We start from the raw sequence: 14583 nt of genomic DNA, 5'->3' as shown, positions 1-14583 counted from the left end.
ATTATCTGAGCTGTACTGTCACTTTTAACACATAAAAGACCCTGAAATTAGATTCTAATGAAAGAACCCTTCCTCAGGTATGGCTGCAGGATAAGGCGGTAAAGGAGGATGTCCCTTTAAGGTCTTTGCCATTCTGTCAGATGTATTTATGCTGCCAGATGTTCAATTTCCCGGGACCTTGGACTGTTGTGGCAGGTACCCTATATTGCTTGGCTGGTAATTCAGCCATGCAACTGTGAGCTGTCAGATAAAAGGTTAAAAAAATATCATGAATATGATTTTCATAATTTTAAACCTGCTGGAAGAGTCAGATGAGACCTAATTTTCATACTGCTGCATTAATTCACAGATAAAGGTGGCAAAAGGTTGGTTTTATTAAACAGGTGCAGAACTGTAGTAGTAATAATAATAATAATAATAATAATAATAATAATAATAACAGAAGAAGAATGCTTTATGAAATTGATGGGTTCTCTGTAAATAATGAAAAATAGACAAGAAATCAGTCCCCGATAAATGAACCACTTGGATACAGCAACAGGATTCACCACCCTCCTCATCCTCAGCACACACGCGTTCATGTGCAGCCAGCGTCATATTATAGGAGGTGGACTCTATCATCATCATCATCATCATCCCCAGCCAATGGAGAAACCAGTGGAGGACACACTTAAACAGTGTCTCCGGAGCAGTGCGGACCAGAGCGCAGCGCCCGGCACCACAAATCCAACTTCCCGCACACGTACTCCCACACAACATCTGAACAACAGAAAGTGAGTTTTGTGATTCTCCTCGTGGACTCTTTCCCCTCATAATTTTCGTCGAAAGGGCTGTGGGATGTTTTAAACAGCAGTGGAAAGTCCGCTTTGGGGATAACCAGCTGGGAGATGCTTTTTTTTTACGGACTGCTTCTCACTGCGTCTTGAGATGAATGTAAAGCTGAAAGTGAGTAGACATGACTTCAACTGTGATATTTACAAACCTTGATTAGCTCGTTTATAAGAACTGACACTATAATGTGTGGTAATATGTAGAAACGGGTCTTAGAGGTCTGCACTGTGATTTTAGAAGTGCGCTAAAACAACAACAACAAAAAAACCCAACAGCAGCAGGAACCGTTTTGTTCATTCTTTTGAAATACAGAGCAAGTAACTGAGTTAAAAACTTTCATGTAAGTCCATCCAACCATCCATCTTCCGCATATTACATGTAAGTAATAAGGGCATTTCATTTGTTTAAGTGGAATCTTGTAAGGAGCACATACTCATGCAGGGCAGCGCTAATCTGTGCGCGCTGGAACAAACTTATTTATTTATAATTTTGTTATTTTACCTCCTTTCAAGTTTTTAAAAATGATTTTATCTAAACAATTATCGGGAGGATATCCGTGAGCTGTCTGCATGCCTGCGCTCAGAAGATGATGGCCACAGAGGGAAAGAAAACCCTTCTGGGTAACGCATCTTACACTGAAAGGCAACACGAAGACAGGGACGCCTGTAGCTGCGCATTGGTTCTGTTTCTGAAGTTGAATGTCCAAGAAAACAGCGCAGACAGCGCTAAAAAACGCTTTTTATTTTTCACTCAACTTTGATCTAACTTTGGATACATTATGTCTCCACGGCGTTTTTCTTTTCGATTTCTTAACTGTGCTCTCCGTGCGCATTGGGCTCCCATGATTACCATGTATGGATTTCCATGCAGGGATGGAGGTTTCAGCTGGTGCGTGTCTGAAAAGCGACTCGGTGGCCTTAAAAAGTCACAAAATCTCGTTGTTTACATTTACATTTAATCGTGTAATTGATTTCTACTTTTTTGCACAAAACGAAATCCCAGTAATGCATCTGTTTAGTTTATTCCAATGTAAAATGTTGGTGCTCCACGAGAAGGCTGTCCAGGAACCTGCCAGACTGTAGATTAAAACAGGCTGTGAGCGTCAGCTGGGTTTTGTTTACTACTACAGTTGTTGTCAGATTATTACGTCATCTAACCTCGTGCTGGAGTTAGTTGTAGGCCATCCCTCCATCTATCTATCCATCCATCCAACCCATCCAGATGCCCCGCACGCGAGGGCGCAGAGCAGAGAATCGCAGGGCGCATGCGCCAATTGTGCAGCCCACATCTGTTTATTCCATAAGATTACAAACAGTTCGACAAAGAGCGAAAATAATTATAATGTTTGTTATCATTAAAAAATCTTTTATTTTGTGTGAGCTTTTTAAAAAAAAATAAATAAATAAATAAATCACACTTCACTTTATTAAATGGCCTGGAAAAAGGCCTGTATTTATATAGCGCTTTACCTAAGGACCCCAAAGCCCTTTACAGATCCAGGCATTCACCCATTCACAGACAGGTGATGGCAAGCTACGTTGTAGCCACAGGCACCCTGGGCGCACTGACAGAGGCGAGGCTGCCGGACACTGGCGCCACCAGTAGGCAACGGGTGAAGTGTCTTGCCCAAGGACACAACGACCGAGACTGTCCAAGCCGGGGCTCGAACCGGCAACCTTCCGATTACAAGTCGAACTCCCAACTCTTGAGGCACGATCGCCCATACCAGGAACACCTGGATGGTATCTGTCTGTGTCTGCGTGTGTATTTTAAATGCAGATGGCCTTGTTTTGAGTCAAATCACATGTATATTGTCAGTCTTTTGGCTGTATTCGGCTGCGTTTTCTTACTTTGCAATGGATTCCTAATTAGTCTGCTCTGTTTTGTTCATGTGGTGTTTATTTCTTATGTTATAGTGCATTGAGCTCTTAAGTTTACCATAAAGGTCTCTGTTTGAGCTGATAGGTACCTCTACAGGAGCAGGGGCAGGTGAGAGGAACAGGTTGGCAGGCAGATAAAGGCTCAAGTGGAGGTTGAAAAGCACAAAGGCATAAAAAAAACCCTGTATATTTCTTTTGGGGACATTTTGCCACTGACTGACAAAAACGAATGGGAGAGAGAGAGGAGTTGGGTGTAACATGCACCAAAGGTCTCCTGACAATGAGTCAAATTGTGGACACTGTGATCATGTATCATGCACTATGGGGGTGCCTTGGATACCACTAGCCCTCGCATGTGCAGAACTAGTTCTGTCTTCATGAAAATCATTCTTCATTTGAAAATCAGCCGATATTTTAGACAGAATCAGAAATAGCTAGCTGTTTATAGCTTTTGTGTCATTCCAATGGGGGAAAGAATCAGTGGGCTGCAACGGTAAACCATCAGGGAATCATTGTGGTAGTCGCTCCCATAGGAACAAATGTCAGTGATTTCAGCTTGAGGACTAGGCAGTGATTGAGCAAGGATTTATTCTTTTTGGGGTGGGGCAAAGCAATATTTGTTGTATGATCAATAACAGGCCTGGTATTTATATTGAGTTTTTTAAAGTTCTTTTTAGAAGAGAACAGCCCTCAAGGTACCGCTGGGATTTGAACCCAGGATCTCCTGTTTACTAGACAGGCGCTTTAACCAGCTAAGCCACGACACCACTATAATGGACAGGAGTCAGGTGATGGAGGGAGGAGTACAACTTTAGGCCATCTGGTGGCTGACTAAAGAATTAATTAAGGCAATTAATACACAGATTTGTAAAATTGATGGGGCCATGTGTGGCTGATGCTCTGAATACTACAAGACCCATAATCCTCCTCCAAGGTTCATGTAGTTAAGGGGAACAAGCCAAGTAGAGATGCAAATCAGATATCCTGCAAATAAATGAAATGATACACTCATAATCCAGGCAAGTTTTTCGTACAAATTACGTCTACATTAGCTAATTCTACTTCACCCAATTAATGTCCTCTGCAAAGGTTCAGTGCTAACACAGCAGGTGTTGACATTGTGGTGTACTGGTCATGAAAAATATAACACATACGGGAGTTGCATCATATATTTGCCAGATTTAGTGAAACTTTGACATGAAAAAGTAGACCGAATGCAGCAAGCATGATGTCTTCTTCAAGAAGTGAATATGTCTACATTTCCTTACTTTTGAAGATGTGGGACAGTCGTTAATTCCAAGAAGTTAAAGCACAACACTGCCCCACAAATAAGCTGCAGTTGTGTTGATTCGAATACAGTTTGTGTACTACTATGTCCAAAGTGTAGCTAAATGCCATTCCTGGTTTTATTAGGCTGCTCCACTGTTGTTACTGTTGTTGCTCTTTTATAAGGGCTTGGCTGAACAGCTTTCAGCTTTCTACTTCCTGCTGTTTAATTATTTGAATTAATTGGTCTGTAAATATAACTACTTACCAACAAACAGATACTGTGGACACACTTTAGAGCCATGCTGAGTTGATATTTAGTCTCCAGATTTGTGTCTTTTTTCTTCCCTGATTTCAGCACAAGCAGCTCACACCTAACACTATTTTTGTTATGTGTTCATTCTAGGTCACGATGTGAATGTCCAGCATCGGTTTATCCAATGATTGAGTCCAGCACGCCGACCATGTTGGACAGAACTGAACAGGCACACTGCACTGTGTGCTGCTGCACTCTGGCCAACAAAATCCTCATGGTGCTCTTCATGGTGCTGCTGATCTTTGCCACCCTGTTTGGAAATCTGGTGACTCTTGCTGTGGTTCTGGGAACCAAGCACTTCCACACCCCACAGGGATACCTGAAGGCATCCCTCGCCGTGGCCGATCTGGCAGTGGGAATATTTGTGGTCCCGCTTTCCGTTTACGCTGAGGTTTATCTCATGGTCACTGACTCGGCACCGGAGTGGACCTCGTACAACTCACAATCGGTGAGTTTTCACCCATGCAACATCATCGGCCCCATCTTTGCTGGGTGCACTTTGGTCTCCATTACGACTATTTTCTTTCTGACAATCGAACGAAGCATCGCCGTGCTCAGGCCTTTGCACAAGGACTCGGTAATTACTCGTAAAAGGACCACGATCCTAATTGTCCTCTCCTGGGTGGGAAGTTTCTTCTTGGCTGTGTGTCCGATAGTTTTCAGCAGTGAGATTGCTTTGGAGTATAACTCCTGCAGTCGGATGTGTAACTACGCTCTGGGTACAATTGGCAAGTTCCCCAGCCAGGCCTGGAACATCCTCCTCCTCTTCCCCGCGTTTGACTTCACCCTCCTTGGTGGCACAGTGGTCATTAACATCATCTCTCTTTCCAGCATCAGGCAGCACTCAAGACGTAGGAAACACTTGGCCGAGAGTGAAAGCCAAAGCACGACCAAACCCACATTCTCAGACATTAAAGCAGCCAAAACCATCGGGACTCTAACTGTGGCTTTCACTGTATCGTTCACTCCAATCGCTGTCTTTGTGGTCGGGAACGTTTTGGGGAATAAATGGTGCAACTTTTCCTTTTTCGCCTTCTGGATTTTGGCTACCAATAGTTGCTGGAATGTCATTATTTACAGCGTGAGGGATCAGAAGTTCAGGCTGCGGGCACAGAAACTGCTGATGCCGTTCCATAGAAAAAACACCACCAAAACTTAAAATCGCCCAGGACCAAAGACGAAGGTCGTACACGAGGAGGGCCGCATCATTTAGATGGTTGTTTTTTGCACAAACTCTTTGTTCAAACACATTGTGAGTCTCTTAAGAGACATACCTGCATGTTTTGTGCATTGCTGTTGTGAAATTACAGTTTATTTTTACATCGATAAAAAGCATGGAGCTTTTTCAGATCACAACTGTTTCTCTCTGTGGGCATTTGTCTTGTTTTGTGAAACATTTAAAAACTGAAGCCTGTTTCAGTTATTGGAATGATTGTTTGCCTGAGTGTAATTAATTAAAACCCGATGAAAACCAAAACAGTTTGTGCATGTTATCTTTGGATATCACAACATCAGAGTTGTTAGTAAGACCGATGATGTTGATTCCCAGTGAGATACTTCAACATTAAGTGATCAAGACTGAGAGTATACAGCAGGGGTCCCAATTCAGTTCCTCCAAAGGCCCCACTGAGAATCACATCAAAGGCCAGACATGCAGTATTTAGTTTGTTGACATGCTTTACTATAATCATAGATCATATAGCCCTTTCTAACTTTTCTAGCCTATATGACATTTGGTCAACAAAGAAGACCTTTGATCATGTGAGATGGAGCTGAGCCTTCTGCTATGAAACCGACTGCTTCTGCAGCACTATTGCTCTGAGAGTACTCTGCTATAATTTCATGCCTCTTTTTACTTCAGCAACTTAAAAAAGGCCACAGCCTCTTCCCTGTCTATGGCTCTCTATATTGCCAGTGTGTGGATTCAAACATCAAAGTAACAAAGAAAATGTTCTTCTATAAAACCGAAATTGTTGCCATGGCAAAAGGATACCAAACACTTTTACATTTGGCAAAAACATGGACTACTCAGTGGTTCCCCTCAAATAAGGCTGTCTGCCTTGTTGTATTCAGAATTATGTGAAGCTACTGTGCAGATGTGCCTGTTTAGTTTGGCGAGTTCATACCACAGTGCAGAGTCTGGCTACGAATGTGTTGTCTACATTTTATTAAATATATGAGCTTAAGTGAAAGGAAGAGACAGAGATCTCTAATTTTTCCAGTGTTACATACACTGCTCAACTACAGGAATGCAACTTTATTATGCATCACACCCCAAGCAGCACAGTGATCAGAGGTCATTAACTGGTACAGCAGTCTCAGTCATGGTGGCCATGCTAGCTACACTCAATACAGAACAAACAGCTGCAATGAGGTTATAAATTAACAATAACAACAATAGATCAACACAACATAACTGGAAAATCTGTTATAACCTTCTAAGTTAACACATGAATGCCAGCATGAACAGTCCCACAAGTCTTTGGGTTAGTGGCTCCTCCCCTTGGCCTGCTACAACATTAAATATCTCAAATGAAATAGAGGCTGGATACAAAACATGATTTAAAACATGCTTTCACAAAAAATAAGAATATGCTATAAGCCACCATCAATATAAGGTAAGATACATTACCATACTGAGTCTCTTAATGATGTCTAAGAGGTTATGTTCTTTGACCTTTCCAGAGGTGAGTATTATTAAAGCTACACAAGCTTGTTTCCACCAATGAAAACAATTTAGCCAACCAGAAGTCAAAATGTAGACTTCCTAACTTAAACTTAGCAGTAAGGTGAAAATTTAATATAATAGTCCAGAATTTTGATTTATGAATAGCATTGTTTCTTTGTTTTTTCAGTGGCAGAAATAGGTTTCCATATAAAGCAGGGGACTGCTTCATAGATGGAGGCTCAGATCCCAGAATGCCACACAGCAAAACTCCATGCTGTCATTATTTTAAATGAAGAAACACTGAGGTCAAAGCTTAACCTGTAGTAGTTTAATAGCAGACTTTGGACTGTGTGCAGCCATGTGGTCTTTGGAGACAATATATGTGCTACACACACACACACACACACACACACACACACACACACACACACACACACACACACACACACATTTCCTCCTTTTATTTGTTATTCAAGCAGTTTTGCTGAATCACAAATCACAAATTTATCACAAGACGTTATCATAAACTTTTCATTCTCTGGGAAATGGACCAAAAATTTAAATATAATAAAAGGGATGGGGTGGCTGAAATCAGCAAGTGATGTGTGCTTACTTTAAAAGCTTTTAGCTCTGAACGGCCTCCATTGCACAGAAGGTGAAATTGAAACATGAAAGAAAACAATTACTGTGGAAGTTATCATTTCCAGGAACAGAAACCGCTGAGTCACAGTGTGGAGGAACAAAAAAAACAAAAATAAAAAAAGAAGGTCACAATAAAAAAGAGAGAGAATAAAGAAAAGAGACGTTGGCATCACTGTCCTTGACTAACATTAATGAAGCTCATTGACTGGCGCTGAAGTGGTTTTGGAAAGAAAAAGAGGAGGAGGAAGAAAGCTGAGGATACAAAGACGACTGAAACAGATGGAGGCAAAAGAAAGAAAGCCGTCACTGATCATCAGGTCGGCACAGCACTCCAGAAACATGTCACTGTTGGCCTGTTCCTTCAGACTCAGTCCCAGGTCTGGGGCCAAAAACAAAAAACAAACCTGAGTAGAGAAGGCATTTCATTACGGTCTCATTTACTCCTTGTCAACACTGTTGCTTGGTCAGTAGTGTTGTGCTGTTTTATCATCTGTCATCATCAGTTTGATGATGCTATTATTATTTTGCAAAATGTAACCCACTGTGCATTTTCACAATCTTACCCTAATGTGAGGAAAGATGAGGTTTTTGTGGGAAAGGCGGGCTGTGCTTAAACATATAGCTCTCAACATACCACCTGCACTTTTCTCTAAGTTTGCCCCGGCAACAAAGCGATCAGTTATCTCCCTCTGATTTTTTTTACTGTCAGTTAGACCCTTTGATGTGTCACGCTCTCATTATTCCCCTCAGTCCACAAACAGCTACCAGCTCGGGGTTTCATTTAATTAGAAAAAGAAAAAAAGAGCTTTCAGAGTGCGGCATTTACGTCTGTATGAAGGTATATATTGTGCTGTACACAACGTCGCACAGCACACTTTTTCCTTCCATTAATTACAGATGGATGTCATGAGTAATGACTTTATTTGATCTTTGCATTTGTGTTTTGGTGTCACCCAACACACTATGTTTGTGGGTCCAGTACACAAATGATGTCTACTTGACTTTATCTTGACACAAACAAGTTTTAGGTTCAGGCAGAGCCAGATTTACTAATAAAAATAATAAATAATCTAAGCTTACAACACACACACAGCTCTTGCCAGACAACAGTGAGCAGCCTAAACTAAATTAAACAGTCATGCTACTTAGTGTGAGGAGCTTAGAATAAACAAACCACCACGGTTCAGGCCCACCACGTTGCAGTCAGGAAACCACAGAACTTTCTGCAGCATTTCCACTGTCTAACACCAAAAGGGGAAAAAGGAAAACCAAGGTTAGTCCATTTTAAAACATACAGTTCAGTACAGTGCGAAATATACTTAACACAAGTGCTATGTATTATTACTAAAAGAAACAAATTAGAAATCTTTATCTTGTAATAGAATACAAATTAAAACTATTTAAAATTGTGTACATTGAGCAGCATGTGTGCAGTAGCCTATCAGCCTGGAATACACGCGGGCAAAGCAGCAGTCTAACCTAGACATCTAAAAATTAAAGTGATACATAATATATCCCTCCTACTTTACCAAATGCCTTTAAAGTACCTGTCCCAGGATTAGGTCTCCAATCTAAAAGGTCACACAGGAAGAAGCGGCTAGGTCTGCTGTGAGCTTGAGATAGGAACGAAAAGTTGGTCCTTCTCCTAAAGATTAAACACAGCCCTCGGTGCCAAGCACCACATCGACCCAATACAAGACACTGTTTTCTGTGACCTCTCTCTTCAACTACAAAACCCAAGTCAGATTCCAGATTCCAATTATTTTTACCGGAGAGAAAAAAGACTAACAAACCCTTCTGGCACACCAGGCTCCACGTCTCACACGGGACAATCTCTGACATGGTGTATTTTGTGTTATTGAATTTCATCTCATATGAGATACCTGCATGCGAGGCTAAATTGAATAAATAATGGAATAAATAAGAAGCAAAACTAAAAGAATCTTTTGTGTGACATTTTGATTCCTTTTTTTGTCAAGACTCTGAATCAGTTAGCTCCTGTGAATCATGCTGACAGCGGGCGCTCACTGCAAATCATCTCCAGAGGTTTGAAACACCTGGGACCGCAGGTGGGCGAGGGATAAATGAGCCAAATCCCAGGGGAGAAACTTTCATGACAAGTAGAATATACTTTTCTTCAACACACCAGACTGTTATCACCTCGACGCGGGCAGTCTTGTTTTTCAGTTTCACCTGAATTTAAGCAGGAACAGGTATCTCATTCATACAAAAAATGATTGATAAGATATCAGACTGATCTGAGCACCTGAAAATGAACTGAAACCAATGAAAATACGGTATTTTGATGAGGTGTATAGATTATGAGCAGGTTATCTTGATGGAAAATGCAAAACAAAATAAGCTGGAGCATCAAATACTCTGGAAGAAACTTTTAGAGTAAATAAAGATGCTGGTAGTGGATAATACTTTTTGTGAATATCAACATGTAACTCCTGTGTGAACATTTTGATGAATGAAAAGTGGAAAAAATGTTGCCAGGCATCATGAATCTCGGTGTGTTATGAAACGAGTACGACAGGAGTAAAGCATCCAAGGCTGCATGTAAACATTACAACCGCTGCTGGAAGTTGAACCCTTTCTCATACTTCTTCCTGACTTCAGAGATAATATTCATATATTTTCCATCTTCTTTCTCCTTAGTCATTTTTAACACAATTTAATCACACATTTAATTATTGTTCTTATTTCCATCACAGCACTTTTATGTTTCTCTAGTGGCAAAATCAAATGTCAGCCGTCTCCAAAACCACCCACCACTTCCAAAGTGTGTCTGGAAGTTGCTTCACTTGACTTAGATAAAAATAAAAAATTGCACCAGTCTTGGTGTTACTTTCTGAAAGTTTCTCACCTAAAATTAATCAAAAAATGCTTAGAAACTTGATTTACATCTTAAATGTTTTTTATTTTAGCCCAAAGGGATTTTCACACTGTACTGTCAGTCATTCAGAAACTAAATGTGTAGATAATTTATGTTTGGTTCAAACTCCATTCCTGCAGCTGCAGATTTCCCAGCATGTGCAGAAGAAAACAGCAGGAGTGTCTGTGTCAGAGCTTTTCTGTCAGAATTCAAGGCTACAGCCAGTGTGACTCACTGATGTTTTTCTTGAATGGTTTAATAACATATAGTATATAGTACTATGCAAAAGTCATCTATCATTTCTTTATATTTTGCTATTAAAATTGCCTGAACGCTCTTAGTCAGCTTTCTTTTAAGTTCTTTAAGTAGTCTTCAGGAATAGTTCTCCAGGATTCTTGAAGGACATTCAAAGATCTTCTTTGCCTTTTGCTCTTTTCTCTCTCAAGATGATCCCACATTGCTTCAGTAATGTTAAGGTCTGGACTGTGGGGAGACTAATCCATGACTGATTGTGTTTCATTGTGTGTTTTTTGTATACAGGTATGCTTTTACTTCACTGGCCGTGCCTTTGGGATCATTATCAGGCTGAAAAATAAAGGTGTTGCCAATCAGTTCCTTTCCAAAAAGTACCATCAAAATCTGCATTCAATCAAAAATCTACAATTTGGATTAATAAAACTTGTTGCTGATGAGTTTCAGTAGAGTTCTTGTGTAATTTGACATGCATCAGCTTTTTCTCCCTATTTCCCTTCCTTAAGAATATCTTCTTGACACCCACCCTTCCACTGAAACCATTTCTAATGAGGCTTTGGTGCAAAGTAGGCGGCAGAACTGAAGCCCGATACAGCTCTCAGGCCCTGTGTCAGGCTCGATTTTTTTTTCCTTTTTCTTAAAGACATGACTTTCAGATACTTGTCATCTTCTGTTGATAGTTTTTTAGGCCTGTCACTTTTATCCTCCACATGTCCAGTTCTATGTGTAAATACTTACGCTATTGTGTACTCCACACACGGAGAGATGCCAAACTGCCTTTCACTGTTCTTGTAACAGCGACAATAAAAAGCTATTCTATTCTATTCTATTCTATCGATGTTTTTAAAGGACACTGCAGACCATGCTGAGATATGCCAGGTTTTTGGCTAATGTGTCCATCAAATAGTGTTATCCTTTTTTTTACTCTTTCCTTTTATCCTTTTATCCTTTTTTTGTTGATACTGTTAACAAAATGGGATCAAATTATGTGTTTTTGCTACAGGCTCCTATTAACAATGTACCTTGAGATACAATTTAAAGTGCTTTGCTAAGTTGTCAGTTATAGGAAGACAACACTCATTCACTCAGTTTTTAATGCTTGAATGACTCATAGGTCAGTCTTAAATAGCTTAACAAACTAAATACATTCCTTTGAAATGTATGGTCAAGTCTGGCTCCTTAGAAGCCAAATATAAAGAAATGAGAGGAAGCTCAAGACTTTTGCACATTATTTTATTTACTTTGATCTCTATTCGCTAATTATTACATATGGGTATTATAGCCCAAGCCCAACTTAGTGTGCACCCATATATAATTAATATAAACATGCAAATACTTGATTTTTTTGGCTCACAAAGAGATGTGGTGGTTGCTACCAGATCTGTCAACTATAACTCCTCCTGGACTTTAGATTTAAATTTAACTTTCTTGGCACAGCAATGTAGGCTATCCATCCATGTAATGTGTGACCCACACAAAATGGGAGCGGATGGGAGCTTTCTCTAAGAAAAGTACATCAAGCTGAGGCTGCAAAGGTTTCTGAGAGAGACCCCATGCAGAGAGCAATAACTGTACAGCAGGGGCTCTTTGTGTTTTATTGAACAGACTGCTGATGACGATGGAGATGGCTGCTAAAGACCAGTTCAGTAATAGTCACTTTGGACCCGTTTCACAAAAAAGAAATATAATGCTCCACCCTTCACAAATAATTTTGGCTTGTGAAGATCCGATAAATCTTTAAATCCTACAGAGCTCTCATATGCTGCAACACATTACAGTTCACACCTTTATTATCAGTCTCAAAAATCTACAGTAAGAAATTTCTGCAGCCACAAGATGAATAATTAGCAGAAGAATAATGTTTGACAGAAGCTAGACTTTCCCAGTTTGCAGTTTTAAAAATAGGTTGTAAAACACTGGTGAGGACTTAATCAATAAACAATGCTCAGTGTCACAAACCTCCCATCACAAGGTAGCGTAAGCCTGTTTTCGGAAACATGAAACGTTTATTTAAAGGGTAAAGGCTGTTCCCTTAAAGTTCCCATAAACTTTTTAGTCTCTGAGGAAAGTTGTTGGCTATTAAAACATAATACAGCCAATACTGCCTTAATCCTTCATGACAGAGATTCAACAAGGTGCTTGAAACATTGACATGCAGTTGACACACAGTTGCTGCTGATTTGTTGGCTGAACATCCATGATGTGAATCTCCCGTTCTGTCACATCCCAAAGGTGGCCTGTGGGATTGAGATCTGGTGTCTGTGGAGGTCTATGTTGAGTACAGTGAACTCATTGTTATGTTCAAGAAACCGGTTTGAGATGATTTGAGCTTAGTGACATTCTGTGTTATCCTGCTGGAAACAGTAATCAGATGATGGGCCCACTGTGGTTATAATTGGACGGATATAGCGTTATAGTGGTACTGGTATCAAGGGTCTGGATTTATGTCCAGAGAACTGCCACTCACTGGATATTTTATCTTTTTCAGACCATTCTCTGTAAACCCAAGAGATGTTTGCATGGGAAAATCCCAGAAGATCAGCTGTTTCTGAAATAATCCGACGTGTTCGTCTAACACCAAATGACATTTTTTCCCCATTCCGATGCTCAGTTTGAACTTCAGCAAGTTATCTTGAACATGTCTACATTATGTGCTGCAAGGTAATTGGCTGGTTAGATATTTGCATTAACAAGCAGTTGAACGTGTACTTGATGTGAGATTACATATAGAAATTTAAAACTGAAAGTTCATTCAGTTTTCATTTCAGAGGCATCGTTAATCACTGAAGCAATGACAGATGAAGTGTTAACCTTCATAATTTCACTATAATATCCTGCTAGCTGAGAGACTTTGGGTCTTGGCATTCATCTAACTGTTACTTTAACTTGTACAATCCACCTCAACATTTTAACAGAAAAAGCACGCAGCCATTACAATAATTCAGCATCCTGACTCCCTGGATCCATGGGTTTAATCATAATGTATATTTAAATATTTTGATACAAAATTACAAATATGAAATTTTGCTGTGCTACCACAGGCTATCGCCAAAAAATATTACAACACTGAATTTCTGCAAGACGTTTTATATACTGGTATCAACCCATGCCGAGGTGCTGCGAGTGAGTATACTCAGTGGCAAACCCTGAACTCTCTCTCCCCTTTTCAGTAATTAAAAATGTATCAGAAAGTGGAAAAGTCGAGCAAAGCTACATTCCACCTGCTGCCTGACTGCTGTAAAGTTAGGATGCATTAATGCAACTCTTATTTTTATGCATGTGTGATGACAGTTAATATCAGCCACTGCATACATGAAAAGGTAATATTGATGTATATGAGTTAATTTCCACTGCCACTGTGACAACATTATGCAGCTTAAAAGGGGGAGTAATTGTGTGCAGTGCTTGTGTTGAACACAGACTAATTTGCGAGCGCTAATCAAGCCTCCAGACCCCCGAACACACAGACGAGGCTTATTTGGTCCCCTGCCAGTGCTGACTCCCAATCTAATCAAATATCACTGTGTAGGAAAAGGCACAGGTCACAAAGGTGCAATCCACAAAACCCCAAAGAATCAGATGCTAATGCCACATGTATACACTACAGGACTCCCCCAGAGAAGATGTATACATGTTCCAACATGTAAGAGCCCTTTTAGCGGCACCAGGGAGGGTTACAAAATATTAGACTGGGGGATTTAATGTTGTGGTATCGCTGTGTGGGATTGGTTTGTTAGTCTTGGGCAATTTCACAAGAGAATTACTGGCTCTATAAGTATTGAACAAGTGTTATTTAGAGCCCTGCGGCGTGATTTGTGCCCCTGTACAATGAGTTGTATTACTTCATTGA

The 14583-nt window shown here is 40.3% G+C and overlaps 1 protein-coding gene and 1 non-coding gene across 2 annotated transcripts; one reads left to right on the top strand and one right to left on the bottom strand.

Annotated features, from left to right (window-relative positions):
- Positions 1-579: 579 nt before the first annotated feature.
- Positions 580-5763, top strand: LOC102080397 (trace amine-associated receptor 8b). The gene is made up of 2 exons (XM_005472805.3): positions 580-773; positions 4384-5763. The coding sequence occupies exons 1-2, from the start codon at positions 580-582 to the stop codon at positions 5450-5452; spliced, it is 1263 nt and encodes a 420-aa protein (XP_005472862.3). The 3' UTR covers positions 5453-5763.
- Positions 3405-3478, bottom strand: trnat-agu (transfer RNA threonine (anticodon AGU)). The gene has a single exon. It is a non-coding gene; the product is annotated as a tRNA-Thr (tRNA).
- Positions 5764-14583: the final 8820 nt, after the last annotated feature.

The sequence above is a fragment of the Oreochromis niloticus genome, linkage group LG11 (genome assembly GCF_001858045.2).
Source record: "Oreochromis niloticus isolate F11D_XX linkage group LG11, O_niloticus_UMD_NMBU, whole genome shotgun sequence".
NCBI classification, from domain to species: Eukaryota; Metazoa; Chordata; class Actinopteri; order Cichliformes; family Cichlidae; genus Oreochromis; species Oreochromis niloticus.
The sequence above is the reverse complement of the archived record's forward strand: the minus strand, read 5'-3'. Positions and strand labels throughout refer to the sequence as shown.

Excerpts from the sequence above, each read along its gene's own strand:
- LOC102080397 (XM_005472805.3), top strand. The coding sequence starts at position 580 with ATGTGCAGCCAGCGTCATATTATAGGAGGTGGACTCTATCATCATCAT. Across the intron at positions 774-4,383 it reads CAACATCTGAACAACAGAAA|GTCACGATGTGAATGTCCAG; the intron begins GTGAGTTTTGTG and ends TGTTCATTCTAG.